General features: G+C 48.2%; 1 protein-coding gene across 6 annotated transcripts in view; it reads right to left on the bottom strand.

Annotated features, from left to right (window-relative positions):
• Nucleotides 1-16,330, bottom strand: part of sick (sickie) — an 819,067-nt gene that overhangs the window by 207,064 nt on the left and 595,673 nt on the right. For all 6 annotated transcript variants that reach the window (XM_084603878.1, XM_084603875.1, XM_084603874.1 and 3 more), the window contains 4 exons: nt 14,788-14,926; nt 10,312-10,595; nt 5,543-5,905; nt 1,189-2,363 (listed from right to left, as the gene is read on the bottom strand). In XM_084603878.1, the coding sequence (XP_084460004.1) occupies nt 1,189-2,363; nt 5,543-5,905; nt 10,312-10,595; nt 14,788-14,926 (1,961 nt within the window). The remainder of the gene's footprint in view (nt 1-1,188; nt 2,364-5,542; nt 5,906-10,311; nt 10,596-14,787; nt 14,927-16,330) is intronic.

The following is a 16,330-nucleotide window of genomic DNA, read 5'->3' as shown; positions in this document are numbered from 1 at the left end:
ATAATTCATTCGCGCGCAGGTCGATTTCAATTTCTGCGGTTCTTGTGGGCTTATTTCAGACGATTTATGCGGGCAACACTGTGCTTGTGGCCTAGAAAACATTATGCCCGAGTTACTGCCCGCTCTTCGAGTGATCTGAAATTTTCATGAGTGATCATGAGCCCTCCACTACGCATCGCTTTCTCTTTCTGTTTTTACTCCTATCTTCTTCGTTTCCCTTACGAAGCGATTCAGATGTCCACAGAACAAGTGGATTACTAATGCATTAGTAGCCCATGTAAAAATAATGATAATTAGTTAGAATAATTATAATAATAATAATTATTGCTATGTTGATTACTGAAACTGAACAACAATACGTATAAAAATATACAATAAAATAAAAATTAACATATTAAAAAGTAAAAATAACAAAAACATCGCGGCTGCAGTAATGCTTTCGCATAACCCAAACCATTTTTTCAGTGAGCTCTGCTTTTTTTTTTACAGGGTTGCTTATTATTTTATCCTTGATTCAATCTTCTTTATAGGGTACCTTATGGATTAACTGCGGTGCCAGTATGCCAGACCTGCCTGCTGTCACGAAATCTATTAATCTTGGCAGATGAGCGTTCTTGCACTTTGCCTCATTTCATTCATTATAGGTGGCCGGTTTGGGGGCATTACAAGCGACTTGGCCACCTATCTATAAGTTACAAAACGGCAAGCCTAAAAATAGATGAGTATGGGTTACTTGAAGATTATTCCGCTTGCGGGCCTTAAAGATGTCATTTGGTACGCATTCATGCATCTCGCAAATTAAGAAGCAATGAGCACTAAGAGAACTCTACAAGCTCATCAGATGCAACGTGTACAGCTAGAATGAATATGAAGGGAACACGGGATCGCATGGCCTCCACGCTTTCAAATGCGCTGTCACAAATAGGTGATAAGAATCAGTGGTAAAGACGCTTCCGAACATACCCGTGGTACCACCCATTCTCGTCTTGTGTTGGTGGCAGTGCTTTGCAAAGCGCGGAGGCCACGCGATTCCGTGTTCCCTTTCATATTGCTTCTAGCTGTACTTCTAAATGTACTGGATTAGCAACGTAGCCATATTGCGGGACTGACCCGTTTTCGCTGCTTAACCGAAGCCTGAAATCGGCATCTACAACCTCACTACGACAAGCTAGATATTTCGGTAGTCACCTGGAGACGCAGACACGCGGGTAGCCTCGCCGTCCGGTGACCGGCGAGTCCTCGGGAGTAGCCACTTCCGTAAGGGGAGGCCCTGGCTAGTGGCTGCATGGGAGGTATATTAGCGAGAGCCTCTTCCATTTCCTCCCCCTCTTTGCCAGAAGAGTCGACGGAGTTGGCCCTCGGCACCGGCTTGGTCTCTGCAGGCACGGACTTCACTGTAGACTCGACGCCACCCAGGAGACCATTCTTGCCGGCAGGCAGACCACCGTTCACGCTGGCTAGCTCTTGGCTGTTACCTATGGCATTCTGGGCATTGCTGTGAACCTGCTGAGCACAGCTGCCCGGGCGGTCCTGCTCCGCGTTCGCACCGTTGGCGAGGTTGGCCTGATTGCCACGATTGTCTTGGTTCTGATTTGTCGTCGCGGTCACAGACGATTTGTCCTCCTTCACCGAAACCACTGTGGACAAGGAAGACTCCGTCGAAGATGTCGTCACAGAGTCCTTGCTGAATGAATGCTGACTGCTCATGATCGGAGAGACCATAGCTATGCTCACGCTCTGAGCTTGCGCCTTCTTAGACCGCTCGCTCTTTGGCAGCGTCTCTGTTCGGACGCCACCGCTGGTGTCATTCGCGGATGACGCCGTTTGGTCCTGCTGCGGCTGCTTCAAACCTGCGTCTTCAACGGATGACGTCTTCTTGACATCGGTGTCATTGGCATCAGGCTGTTTAGCAGGTGCAACCTGCTCCTCTGCAGGGCTGCAAGGCAGGCTACCGTTCTGTTTGACCTCGTTCTTTATCTTCTCTGGCTGCGCAGAGTCAATGGAAGTCAGGTCCTCCCTGGACTGCTTCGTGGTCCCCTTGACAGCTGCCGTGGGCTTGGGTATTCCACTGCCCACGTTGTTTGTCTGCACGGAGTTCATGTCCGCTTCTGGGTGCAGTTGCTGTTGCTGCTGTAGCTTCTTGTCCTCCGCGCCGTTGGTTCCGTTGGACACGGGCTTGGGGGAGTCCTGCGCCTTGGGCACCGGGAACTTCTCGGGTGTAACGTGGGAGACGAGTTCGTGGCCGCTGCTCAGAGGACGAGGGTGGCCGCTGGTCGCGTTGGGTCTCCGCGTCGCCGTCCTGTTAAGCGTCTCGGTAGACGGAGAGGAGCGGGGAAGACCGGAGCGGACCGTTTCCGAAGAGCCTGCAACAAAGGCAAACATGTGAAGCACCTATCTTGGGTCGCGGCGCGACGAGCGTATTTGTTTTAGACAACGTGGGTGGAACAACAAAAGGGCATGAACGAAGAGCACGCTGCTGGCGAGAAACGGAAACCTAAATGCCGGTCGTCGGAGATGCGGTTCAACGACGTGACTGGCGAACAAACAATCATCAGTGCACCCTGTCAATGAGGAAGTTCAGTATGATGGTATCACAGTGAGAATGCATTTCAAGATGTCACTTACAATGCGCAGTCGTCGGTGAATGGAGGAGCCGAACCGGGCAAGTAAAGCACGATCCTGTGGACGGGAACGCCTCCTGTCCATTCCAATTTGACGTTACGCACAAGTAAGATGCACTGGTTGATACGGGCTGAATAACAAAGATGGTTACGCGTAAGTCATTTTTGAAACGAGGATAGTGAAAAGTTAGAAGATACACGGACGTAACGAAATAAACTCCGCTTTTGTAAATACATCAGGAGTTCTAAAAACTGTCACAGTGCCTGATTTGACCATGCCGATGGAGGAGACGTTCGCTCGACACACCTTGAAGCACGAACCGACGCCACTTTGGAGGCCAAATGTGTTGACTCGGAGGGGAGCCGGGCGTGTCGTGTTCGGCGCACGCGACTGCCGACGCCGGATGTTGAGCCATCGCCAAAACTGAGCGCCGGAAAAAACGCGTCCTGGTCGATAATGTTGCAAAAACAAGCCACGGCGATACTCTCCCCGCCGTGTCAGAACATTTGGCGAAACTGAGCTAAGGTTTAGCTGCACTGACTGCTAATACGGGTCTATTCACCTGAGGAAATGCAGGGTATTGGGCTCCAATTTTTTTCCGTCCGTCAGGTCATACGAACGTAAAAGGCTGAGTTTATCAGAATGTTCAATACGCATTTTATTAGTTTTATTAGCTGCCAAAAGAATTGCCCAAACTCAAAACGTTTCTGCGCTGTTCCATTTCGCGATACAGAAAACGTTAGTACTGACAAAGAATTAGTAGGGCTAAGGTTACCGGCGTATTCCATTAATAGGCGGAAGCTCGTAGGAGGCAATGGTCACGAGGCCTGAAGTTGTTTTTGTTGCGACTGTAGGAATAAGGAAAAGAAAATGCACGGGCCTACCAACTGGCTCCAGCTGCAAAACGACCACGGCTTCGTGCTGATAGAGAACAGAGAGATGAGAGGAACACGAGAAAGGAGGAGACACGCATCGCAACATTCATCGTCCGCCACCGAAGCGGTGGCGAGTGCAATGACGGCATATACAACAGATACATATACACCAGTAACAAAGGAGCCGCCGTCTCAAAGGGCGAAGGCCCCTATATACGTTCGCAGCCTCGTAGGGCCGGCAGCAGGCACCAAATCCCATGCCTGTACTAACAAGCTCGTGTTGTGACGTTTCTATGTCGAAGTGCATACTCGGCCTTGTTCCGTTTGCGGTCTTTGGTTTGATCGCGTACCCAGCAGATAAGGTCAATGTACGCAAGGTCTATGTAAGGCCTATGTCTGCTATGTATACGCAACCAGTTATATACTATTTTCAACAAACATTTTTCCCCGTGTTTCCTTCCATTCTTTTTCTTTTTCAGGAAATTTTTTAGCTGCTCAAGGTACTGGATGCTAAACAAGTGCAATTTTTAACACGAACTTGGAAATGAGTTCTTTAGTCCGAATACTTCCCACCAGGCTCTGACCGCTAAATGGTTTCCCGTACTTTGATGAACCACCCACGTAATTACTTTATATAAATAAAGTTCATTCTCTCTCTCCCCTCTGGTTCGAACTACGCTCTCTTCTATAAAGAAATGCACAAGCGGGGCGCAATCAGTGATAGTTGCCATAACCTGAACTGCACTCAATGGATGCGCGCTTTCATTGGGGCGGCCGTGGATATACGCACTCACTTAAGCTTTTTTCTTCAACTTTATTACATAGCACTCTGTATCAAGGCAACGTTGTTCGAGCACCTTGCTGTTGAATGAGTCGCAATACAGAATCACTGCTTAAAACTGAACGTATCGTGATGCAACACATGCCCCTTCAGAAAGGGCATGTAGCGGACTACCAGTTAATCGTGAGCGAAAATGGTTCTTGCCACTGATTATCCTGGTCTCTATGTGTATTTGCCACCCCACAAGCGCTATCTCCTAACGCAAACGAAACTATCTGCTACTGAAACACGGGATAAAGTAAGGCCGATGCCGAACGCCTACTGCGCGGGTGTTTTAGGAAAGTTTTAACGACGAAACACTCTAGGGGAGGAAATGTTTGCAACATCGCAAAAGCCTATCAGGCATGCGTTCAAAGACAACTCCGGTGTTGTTCTGACGTCCAGATATGTAAATAAAAATTTGCTGCAGTTATTCTTGAAGTCGAGACTGTGTACGCTAGAGGATACGGCTAAAAACACCATTTAGTTTTCTTGCAAAAATAATGTTGTTAAACTGACGCTTCTAGGCTACCGATTGATTAATAGGGCCAAATCGAATATTTTTACGGGAGACCTGGGTTGAATTCAGGCCGCGGCAATGGATTTTCGATGGAAGTGAAACGCGAAACACTCGCAGAATTTATGATGTTAGTGTAAGCTAAAAGGTCCAAGTGTCCGGAGCCTTCCACTGTGGCGTCCTTCATAGGCTAGGGGACGTTAAACTAAACAATTACTCCGATACCGGTGCCAGTGACTGACACTTCTCATAAGAATTAAACCTTAACGTCACATTCCCGATCGTCACGTGGGGAAAGCAGGAAATAATTAAACACACACACACACACACACACACACACACACACACACACACACACACACACACACACACACACACACACACACACAAACACACACGCACGCACGCACGCACACACACACACACGCACGCACGCACGCACACACACACACACGCACACACACACACACACACACACACACACACACACACACACACACACACACACACACACACACACACACACACACACACACACACACACACACACACACACACACACACACACACACACACACACACACACACACTTCTGTTCTGAAATTTTTTTAAGCTTTCCTCACTTAATGCAAGCAATTTCTACACATCTCTGACGTCAATTGATTGCTAACATACTAAACTCGGAAGCAGTTCAGCATATTTTCCTACCTGCATGCGACGCCGGGAGCTTGGTGACCGACGACTGCTGCTTTCCGACCGCCCTGCCGAAGGTCTTTTTGGCGGGACCCTTGGCAGCCGACGACGAGACACCCTTGGGCTGGCCAACGCCGTGGTCAGTGACAGCGTCGCTCCCGGTCAGCCTCGAGGGTCCGTTGACGATGCCGCCGTTGCAGGCGGCCGAGTGTGCCGCTTCGGCCGACTTGGCTTGGCTCGCAGCTTCCGAGCCCGAGGCCGAGCCGGGACCGTTGGGCGAGCCGGTGGCCGGAGCGTCGCCGCATAGGCTGACGGACGAGTCGCTGCGTTCGCTGCGCGCCGAGCTGAGACCACCGCTGCTGGTGGGCCGCTTGGGAACTGCGCACAAATATGAAAACTCGTTACGAAACCAAGGACAAGCCTAACACATTATTTGGGTACTTGGCGCATTTTCTCAATAGAATAGTCCCGTAATCATCATTAGTCCCAACGCGTCAACGGAAGGAAAAAGCCCTTCCCCGAAAATCCCTAGTTAAAACTTTTCTTCGCCAGATGTTTCGACATGTTAACACGGTAAATATGCCTTATGTAACCCGCCCGCCTGACTTTACTGCCTGCCTCCGCTAACGCTTGTAATTATCGGAGTATATTCATTTACATAAATGAATCATCTTTTATATCATCCTTGCATAATACGTGCCCTGCGCATGTCATCTAAGCAAGACATCACTATCCAGCCTGCTTTCATTCTAGTGGGGAGCGGTGCAATGTGGTGTGGTGTTGTGTGGTGTGATTCGGTTCGGTTCGGTGCAGTGTGGTGTGGTGCAGTGTGGCTTGATGTGGTGTGGTGCAATGTGCTACAGCACGGTATATTATGGTAAGACGTATGGCACGGCCTGGTATGGTATGGCGCGTGAGGCTATCATCATGTCTCTTCACGTTATACCTGGCCATGTTCTAAAGACACCTCGAGATATGTGACCTCAAAGTGACCTCAAAGTGACCTCATTGTAACCGTCATATATGAAAAAAAAAAAAACGGTCAGTGCTGATCAGAGGCTAAAAGCGAGTTGTTTATGTGCTATACAACTTCGTTATAATGAAGTTGTTATGGATAGGATTCGATCAAGGTCCGCTGCCCACACACAGAAGAGATAACCACTGGCCTCTTTGAGTTAGAGGCTTGCCACCGAATGGAAGCTTAATGTTTAGTACGAGGCATGGTATAATCTTCGGTGTTGTCGTGACGTTTCCCTGGCACAATGCTTCCCAAAATAGCACAGAACTGCGGCGGCTAAAAATCTCTAGGATAGGGTTAAATTCCGCCCTGCGTTGAACTTACTGAATTGACTAATAATTGCTGATGAGTTCCTTACCGGATAAAAGGTAACACAGGAAGTTCCACCCAAACCCGGACTATAAAATTGCGTGAGTGTGTTGATGAAAACCGGCACTCGAAAAAGGCGTAAACGAATAGCAGTACCGTGGCGGAAATACCAGCGGCGCCGGAAATCCTCCGATGGTTAGGCCAAGGCCCGTGCTGTCTATCCGAGGCGATGCACTTGAAAATATCATATTCACTCTGATGCGCCGGCATAATTGGCGGATCATTTTGACGCTCGTAGGAGACACCGTGAGGTCGCTACCTCTGCTGCAGTTTTGTCGATTTCAACGTTTCCGACCAGGGTCTTACTATTTGGCCATGCATTAAGCCTCCGAGCAAATGACAGCTTTTCGATTTGCAAGCAGCGACTGTCATCATGCAGGGGGGAACAAAGCCTCAGAGCACACTTACCGTTCGTCTTAAGTTCTAGATATCAGAACGGCATTGCATCATTAGTCTATTGGAAACTGCATCAACGCTTGAGTGATAGAAAATGATTTACGTTTGTAGGTGAAACTCTTAATACTCTCTTGACGGATATCTGCTGTAGCCCCGATACGATACCCAGCAGAAATGTTGCGCCTGAGTGGAGATTTCATGATCCGGTAGGAAGCCGAACTTGTTATCTTCCGTCTACGGCAGAACAAAAGGCGAAAAAACACGCGCCCCCTACTGTTGCGCGATTCCGTGATTTCACTCTATGCTCTCTCTAGGAGTGGATAGTCGGCGGCAAAGCTGAACAAGCTCTCTCGGAGTGGATAGTGGGCGGCAAAGCTGGACAAGCTCTCTCTCGGAGTGGATAGTGGGCGGCAAAGCTGGACAAGCTCTCTCTCGGAGTGGATAGTGGGCGGCAAAGCTGGACAAGCTCTCTCTCGGAGTGGATAGTGGGCGGCAAAGCTGGACAAGCTCTCTCTCGGAGTGGATAGTGGGCGGCAAAGCTGGACAAGCTCTCTCTAGGAGTGGATAGTGGGCGGCAAAGCTGGACAAGCTCTCTCGAGGAGTGGATAGTGGGCGGAAAAGCTGGACAAGCTCTCTCTAGGAGTGGATAGTGGGCGGCAAAGCTGGACAAGCTCTCTCTAGGAGTGGATAGTGGGCGGCAAAGCTGGACAAGCTCTCTCTAGGAGTGGATAGTGGGCGGCAAAGCTGGACAAGCTCTCTCGAGGAGTGGATAGTGGGCGGCAAAGCTGGACAAGCTCTCTCTCGGAGTGGATAGTGGGCGGCAAAGCTGGACAAGCTCTCTCTAGGAGTGGATAGTGGGCGGCAAAGCTGAACAAGCTCTCTCGGAGTGGATAGTGGGCGGCAAAGCTGGACAAGCTCTCTCTCGGAGTGGATAGTGGGCGGCAAAGCTGGACAAGCTCTCTCTCGGAGTGGATAGTGGGCGGCAAAGCTGGACAAGCTCTCTCTAGGAGTGGATAGTGGGCGGCAAAGCTGGACAAGCTCTCTCGAGGAGTGGATAGTGGGCGGAAAAGCTGGACATGCGGGAGACATTTTTCTTGCGCACCTCAACGCCTATCCTGCAGTTCCCCGCAACGTATTGACTCTGCAGATCGCATCTGAAATCCTCCGGGAGCAACTTACAGAAACTGCCAGTTTTTAGACGATATCAGTATTTGATACACATCGTGCGCGTTGTAGAGAGTGCCGCCACGTGTATTGATTCCTTTTGCGTAGACAACTACGGTTCGTAACGAGAACACGGTTTCCAATAGTTCGGAACGCGCTGTCACGAAATGCATACTGATTCACATCCCCGTAAGCCCCGTGACCACAGCCGATGACCTGCAACGCGAGACGGCACGTCAGCTCATTAGGCTCTTTTGGGACGCTGACCCGGCCGGACTGCGAACACGGGGTACCCAAGCAGAACAGAACCTTGGTCGCTCGAGCGGAGCAGCTACCGGCACGCAAGCAATGAGCTGATCAATATTCCGGCCGCGTCACGCGTTCAAGGCGTCGCAGACGTGGTCACGAAAAGGAGAACTTGCGCCGGCTAGCGCACGGGTTTAAGCTCCGCCAACCGTGTCCCGACGTCGAGATGGCGGCAGGCGCTGCGTCGGAGAAAAAGTAGCAGAGGAAGCAGGGGAAAGCGCAGCTCACATTGCCCAGGGAGGTACAGAGAAGAAAACCCAGGTATCTGATCTCCGTATAGACTTTTTGGTAGTTATTTACAGTAGTCCTCCCCGATCTGGCTACTAAAAAAAACGCAACAAAAAAAGAAAGACAAACGCTTATCACAGTATGTGCAGAACGATGATGCTGATCTAGAGAGGGCATGCGCAGAACGCGATGTAGCGCGTTGCGAACAGTGACGATAGGCTTCCGAAATAACCAACAGAGTAATGGAAAGAGAGAGAGAGAGAGTGATGAAGCCTACGACTGCCCATTGAAGGACGATGAACTTTTGAAACCAAATCACTCGCAGATGATTCGACCGGTCGGGCTCAAATGCGGTTAATCTGGTTAAGCAGCCGAGTAGCTTAACCGCTGATCCACCTCAGCAGGTGGACGCGCTTTGTAATCAGGTTTAACAGGGTTAAAGCTTCCATCACTCACAGATGATTCGACCGGTCGGGCTCAAATGCGGTTAATTGGGTTCAGCAGCCGAGCAGCTTAACCGCTGATCCACCTCAGCAGGTGGATTCGCGCTTTGTAGTGAGGTTTAACAGGGTTAAAGCTTCGGCATTCTAGGCGGCGGCTTCCAGATAGCGCCACAGGTATAGATAAACCCGTGACCTCCGAATAGAGCGCGCTGTCGCACCGGAGCTAATTGCTTATACCATGGTTAAACCTCCGCCATTTGACGCGGTGCCTTTTATATGGCCCCACACGTACAGCTGAAAAAGCAGCGCACCAAGCCCACAGCCACGAAAAGACTTTATCTGGTACGCACAGTGCAGAAAACAGCAATTACGCCGAATTGAAACAGTATGAAGGAGCACTGAACAAAGGTAGAGAGGGAGCCTGAGTCGAAAGCCAAGGCAACGTTTCGGCAAGTGGACTTGTATTCGTTTGGCCCAGATGAAACCAAGCCAACTTGTCGAAACGTTGGCTCGGTCTGCGAACTCAGGCTCCCCTCTAGCCTTGTTCAGAACTCCTTCATACTGTGCAGCCATCTTTTTTCTGTTGTTCTACCCTGCCAAGCTAAAACAGTAAGACAAAGAAAATTTCGTGCTTTCGCATTATACTCGGTTTAATAGAGATAACCCCTGCCAAGTTTTGGGCACTGGGAGCACAGGAAAGAGTTTAGGATTAATTAAGATCTTCCTATGCCCACCCCACAGCCCAGAAAACCGGTTTCTCCGAGGGTCGTGGAGATGTCTATATACAGATGAAGCGAATGAAACAAACCATAATAAAGAACGGCACACCCCAATCGGGCAGCGCCAGTACAGGAACGCACCTTTGCTCTTGTCCTGCGACTTGTCCTTGGAGTTGAAGAACTTGAACTTGTCCAGCATAGAGTTGTTGTTATTGTTGTTGTTGCCACCGTGGCTGGTATTGTTGTTGGTGACGGCGAAGCCGTTCTGATTGGCTGCGGTGGCGCCCAAGTGGGACCCTTTGCTGGCTATCAGGTGGCCGTTGCCCGGTCCGTTGGACTGAGCCGGCGGCGGCTGGCGCACCGGAACGCCAGCGTTCTTCACGGGTAGGTGCGAAAAAGACGACGAGGAGGCGGTCGACGAAGGCCTGCGATAAATTCCGCCATTATCGGAATGTCAAGCCGACAAAATAAAACCTGGTCCGAAATTTATTTTACTGCCACAAAGGTTAAGGTCACTGCCCCATCCAAAGGGCGTCAATAAACTTCACTCTTCCCCCCATCGATAGACGTCATAGGAACATTATAGTAGCATTGCAAGAGCTTAGTTAAACGTCCTAAGGTACCCAACTCAGCCTACAAAACATCCGCAAGGCAAAAGCGCCACTTTTTTTCACCTTTGACGGTACTTGCGTAATCCCGGAAGAATGCATTCTTACGTGTCGACTGAACACCGTGGATTATACGCAGTGTAAGGCTTCCGATTATTTTCCATCACCCGGATTCCCTTAACCTCCACTAAAACGAAAGTGCATGTTTGTGTCACCATCATTTCGCCCGCATCGAAGTGTGGGTCACCGCGGCCGGATGTATAAGCCCCAGTTTGGAATAACCGAACATCATCACAGCGCTACCTCGTTGCAGCTGCCGTTTGTCATGCTGCATGACAAATGAACTAAATGTGTAAAGATTAACGCTTACTCCAGGAAAGTCCTTACTTAAGGTCATCGACTCACTTCAGTGGCGGAATAAGCACGCTGGCCTCGACTTTCCTTTTATCGCCTTGACGTAACCTCTAAGGTTGCGTTGAAGACCGTTGAAGACCTGATCCGCCAGAAATACGTATGTTGTCAGTTGTCGGCGCAGGCGTCATTGTGGGCCGAAAATTCACGAGTACGGCTTTAGCAGGTGCTAGTTGGCAGGTGGCATGCTGGACACTGATTGGTCGGCGGGTTGGGTGACGTCACGCGACCACGTGACATGGCAGGAGTTGCCAGCTCGAGTAGTTTCGTTGAGATCGCAGTTGAACCCCACTCGGGCCTTTCGATACTGAATCAGGCATAAACGATACCCGTGAGCGATGGAAATAATTAAGAAAAAGCCGTTACATCACTTCTTATTATTTCTTTTTTTAAGCTGGACGTGAGGGCTCCCTCTCGCACAGTTGGTCACAGATATGCAGTGCTTCAGCACGTTTGCGCATGCGCGCTATAGCGCCGCGAAGCAGACGATATCGTGCGCTGTGCCGGGTTATCGCCAGCTTCAGCAGGCTTGCAGACCTGATCGCAACGTCATGCCGCATGTCAAATGAACTAAATGCGCAACAGCAAAGATCAACGCTTACTTTAGGAATTCAAAGTTGCGCCATTCACGAAAAGCAAATATTGTATAAAACTATGAATTCCCAACTCTGCCCGGCCGGCTTTGTCAAAAAGCATAGTCGATATGGGTGATGCAGACGATGCGGGCGACGAAATGTCACCGAGAAATCACAGTAGCGCTTGCGAAAGCACGTGACTTCTGCCGCAACTTTAGTTATGCGACTCGGATATTGAGGGCCTCTCCATTTCCTTCCTTTCCACGCGTGATACCCCTATTCAAAGAAGGCCCGTGCATAAGGAGCGGAAGTTTACATCTATGTCGGGGGATATTTGACGTAATGTGGCAGCTTTCGACTGTATGCTAATGAGTTGTGTTGAATAATATTGGCACTCAGTCGGGAAAAACTACAGAAAATTTTCTGATATTACGACAGACTTTCTGTGCGGTTTTTGACGGGAAACCTGTTGTGACAACAGAACATTCTGTAGTAACATCAGGAATTTCTGTAGTTACAACAGAAAAGTACTACAGAACTACAAACAACAGAAATATACTACAGAAAAACTACAGAACTACAGAAAAGTACTACAGAACTACAGGCAAATTTGATGGTTACGACAGAACTACAGGATATTTTGTCGTATTTTTGACACAGTTCTGTAGTTTTTTTCGACTGGGATGCATAAATTGAGGAATTAGTTATTAAGAGCAGGAAAGTGAATGCACGCGAACGAGGAGGGACGTAGCAATTAATGCTGACGCGTCCTAACTTTAAAGGCAGAACTTAGGCAGTGTGCCCCGCAATTTTGCATCCTTTCGGCATTGCGTGGACCAAACATTTATGCAGCGAATAGAAAGCACAGTGTTCTCTACGCTCAACTCATCTGTGCATGTCAGATACTTTTTTTCTTTGACGCACCGAGTGATGACCGTCAATCACTGTGACTGCACGCTTAAGGCTGCCGAAACGGAAATATACAAGGGTTGTCCAAGGTGAACCAGCGGAAAAAAATCAAGAAATCGAAATGGAGAAAATAAGTGCGCCGAGTGACTCTAGCATAAAGAAAGTCGTCAGCCATAAATCTCCCAAATATCTCAGCCCTGTTCCTGAGCGAAAAAATAAAAATGGCTAGATTAGCCGATATCCCTCTCCACTACTTCTCTTGCTCTCCTCTTCTTACTGCGCCTGCCAAGGATTATGTCACCAAACAGACAGCATTTTTCCAGAGCGCATATTTCCCATGAGTATAGAGATAGCACGTTGAATAGCCAATATAAAGCTCAGGAGGTTGGGAGAGGTCATCATCATTATCAGCCTGACCATACCTACTGCAGGGCGAAGGCCTCTCCCATATTTCTCCAATTAACCCGGTCCTGTGCTAGCTGCATCCACTTGACCTCTGCGAACTTCTTAACCTAATCCGCCGTAGCTAACTTTCTGCCGCCCCCTGCTACGTTTTCCTTCCCTTGGAATCCAGTTTGTTACCCTAAGGGACCATCGGTGGTCCTCTCTTCGTCCTACATGTCCTGCCCATGCCCATTTCTTCTTCTTGATTTCTACTAGAATGTCAGTAACTTGAGTTATTCCTCTGACCCACTCTGCACGCTTCCTATCTCTTATCGTTATACCTACCATTTTTCGTTCCACAGCCCTCTGCGTTGTCCTCAACTTAAGAAGAGCCCTCTTCGTTAGCCTCCACGTTTCAGCCTCATAGGTGAGTACAGGTAAAGCTCGGCAAAATCAAGACACGCCAGTTCAACCTTCCTTGTGAGCTTCTCGGATATCCCCATCCTCATTTGAAAACCATTCAGGCACACTTTCAAATAATAATAATAATAATAATAATAATAATAATAATAATAATAATAATAATAATAATAATAATAATAATAATAATAATAATAATAATAATAATAATAATAATAATAATAATAATAATAACTAACGCTTACTCAGGAGACATTTTCGTCTACAGTCATGCATCATTAAATGGATACTTTTGGTTCCCGAAGAAGACTGTCCATAATGCGAGTCGTTCGTAATAACGAATCGCGCAGAAAAAAAAAAAAATATCAAAGAGCACGCTTTGATTATGGCCATCTTTACTGCGTTGGGGTGGCGTGTGAAGTTGAAAAATTTTAAACAAACAAGCCCATTATCCGGACACCATTATGATTGAAATAATGTGGTGCAGCTTGATGCATCTAGTGGTATATGATATCTTAATGGCGTACCATTCATAAATGAGTTAACTTCTACAACAGGTTACATACATGGCATCGGCACAAGCTTTCTACTATGCACAAGCTGCAAAAAAGAAATAAAAAATAAAATAAAATATCTTGGCACTAATTCAGGCAACACGGGAAACGGTATACGGTGCATCAACTCCGAAACTTCGCCCCGTAAAGCATGAAGCGTCACAAGAAAAAGGTCACTGATTGATTCATTTACAATTTTTGATTGCGTCCCTCAGCTGTCCTGCACTCAATGTGGAGAAAAATAAACATATGAATGTGACAGTGAAGATCGGTGTCCCTATTAACGCGACAAAAATACGTGGGCTTCAATGGGCTCTGCGCAGTTTCCTCTTGTCCAGTGTCCAGATGGCGCGTTTCCATATTAACGAGGCGCAAATGCGCTGAAAAAGTCTGCTGCCAAGAAAACCTGTCCATACTGTGATTCGTCCACGTTAACGAAGGTAACAGTAACGAGGCATGGCAGTATAAGATGTCGCAATGAAAACCAAAAAGTACCTAAGCCGAGCAAAGGAGAGGACTATATTTTTCTCTTCCATTCTTTCTTTTTTCTTGAGCTTATTTCAGTTCCCAGCGCGAGTTGCGATTTGAAATGTGCGTACCTCACTTCTTCCTGTCATCAGCTCTATCCAACAGCTTTTTGCTCAAATATTTACCTCCCTCACTTAAAATCCTTTGGACGACATCTGGACGTCCTTTGGACGTCACCGCGTCGCATCGCACTGAAAAACAAACAAAAACATCCCATGACCAGCTCACCTCGACCTGTCGCTGTTGGTGCGATCCCTGGTGACGACCGCCGACTTTGGCTGCGGGATGAAGGAGCCCGTGTGCGGAGACCCCGACCGCGAACTGTTGCAGCTCGCCGAGGTTTTGGGCGCGGCGATGCCCGATGGGCCTGGGCAAGAAAAAAAAGAGACAATGGCAAAAGCAAAGCGTTAGTAAAGCGACGTGCATTCGCCCAAGCTTGTTTTGCAATTGAAGAGGCGATTGGTTCACGAACAAAATAAGTTGGCTACGTGAAACTCGCAGTATAGAAATGCTGGCCATCTCAGGCGGATTTGCAAAGGAGAGATAAAGCTAATTCCAGAACTGCACTAATTAGTTGACCTTGTTTTCATGACAAGTGCAATATCAGGCTTTATTTTATTGAGCGGTAGATTTTTCGTTGCTGTTTATGGCCTCACGGTGCGCATTATAAAGCATTACTCATAAAATGAAAGTAAGAACACTTCAGAAGACAGCTCCATAATTTGACATTTATTGAAAAAGGCGAAGAAATGGACACGCCAGCGCACAAGAAAAAAATGCAGACAATGTTCTTGGCCCTTTGCTTCATTAGGCGGTATGGTTAAGAGATAAACGACACGTCAATTTATTGCTGCGGGTAACGCATTGAGCGTGGCCCGTAAAGCGACAATTCATAAACATCTTAAATGACGATCTTTACTAATGCCAGCAGAGCGTGGATCACTTAACTCGCTTTATCTTCAATCACGCGGAATACTAGACAACATGGCTGCGCAGCCCACGCGCACGCAAATGAGCGCCAAACAATAAGTAGAGGCGATCATCACTGTACTGAACGCGAAACACTATAGTCTGCAAGTGGATGAATGAATGAATGAAGGAATGAATTAAAGGTTTTGTCACGGACGTATTTGTAATGTCAAAATGCGAGGTCACGGAGATCGCTCCTGGGTCACGGAGATCGCGCCTGGCTTCTTTGCAGCTTTCTATACAGCGTGGCGGAGGCGCCTGTTCTAAATGTGAGAGGTCGCATGGAATAATACAGGAGTCCTATTATTCGGCTCGGAATCAAATCCAGTGGTATTCTCACGAAGGGAAAGCATGGTCACGAAGTCGCTTTATCGCTTGCTCATTGCGAAAACGGCCAAACGAGAATCTGACGAAGCTGTGGCATGAAAAAGCGAAAATTCACTAGACGCATCAATACTCTGCTTACCCGTAAAAGACACCAACATCGAAATTTGCAGTTCAGGGTACTACAACGAGTGTGAGGCTCTTCGGTACTCTGACCAGGAGGGGGAGGAGAGAGAGGGGGGGGGGTGAGTTGCAAACTGAGAGAAAGCGCAATCAGCCCCACACAATTTGCACTCATGATGGCGACAATGGACCTCCACCGGTAGGCTTTAGCACTGGTTGGAGATTCAACATGGCCTACAAGATGCTTCTGCTTACTCACTCTGACCCAGTTTACACTGGCTTTTGCTCAGTATCGACACTATATGGTTAAATGCCTTCGCAAGACTGGCGGCGGGGAGGCTTCACCGATAACGCA

Source organism: Amblyomma maculatum, chromosome 5, assembly GCF_055883805.1.
Source record: "Amblyomma maculatum isolate TAMU_Amacu chromosome 5, ASM5588380v1, whole genome shotgun sequence".
Lineage (NCBI taxonomy): Eukaryota > Metazoa > Arthropoda > Arachnida > Ixodida > Ixodidae > Amblyomma > Amblyomma maculatum.
Note: the sequence above shows the minus strand (reverse complement) of the source record. Positions and strands in the feature narration are given on the sequence as shown.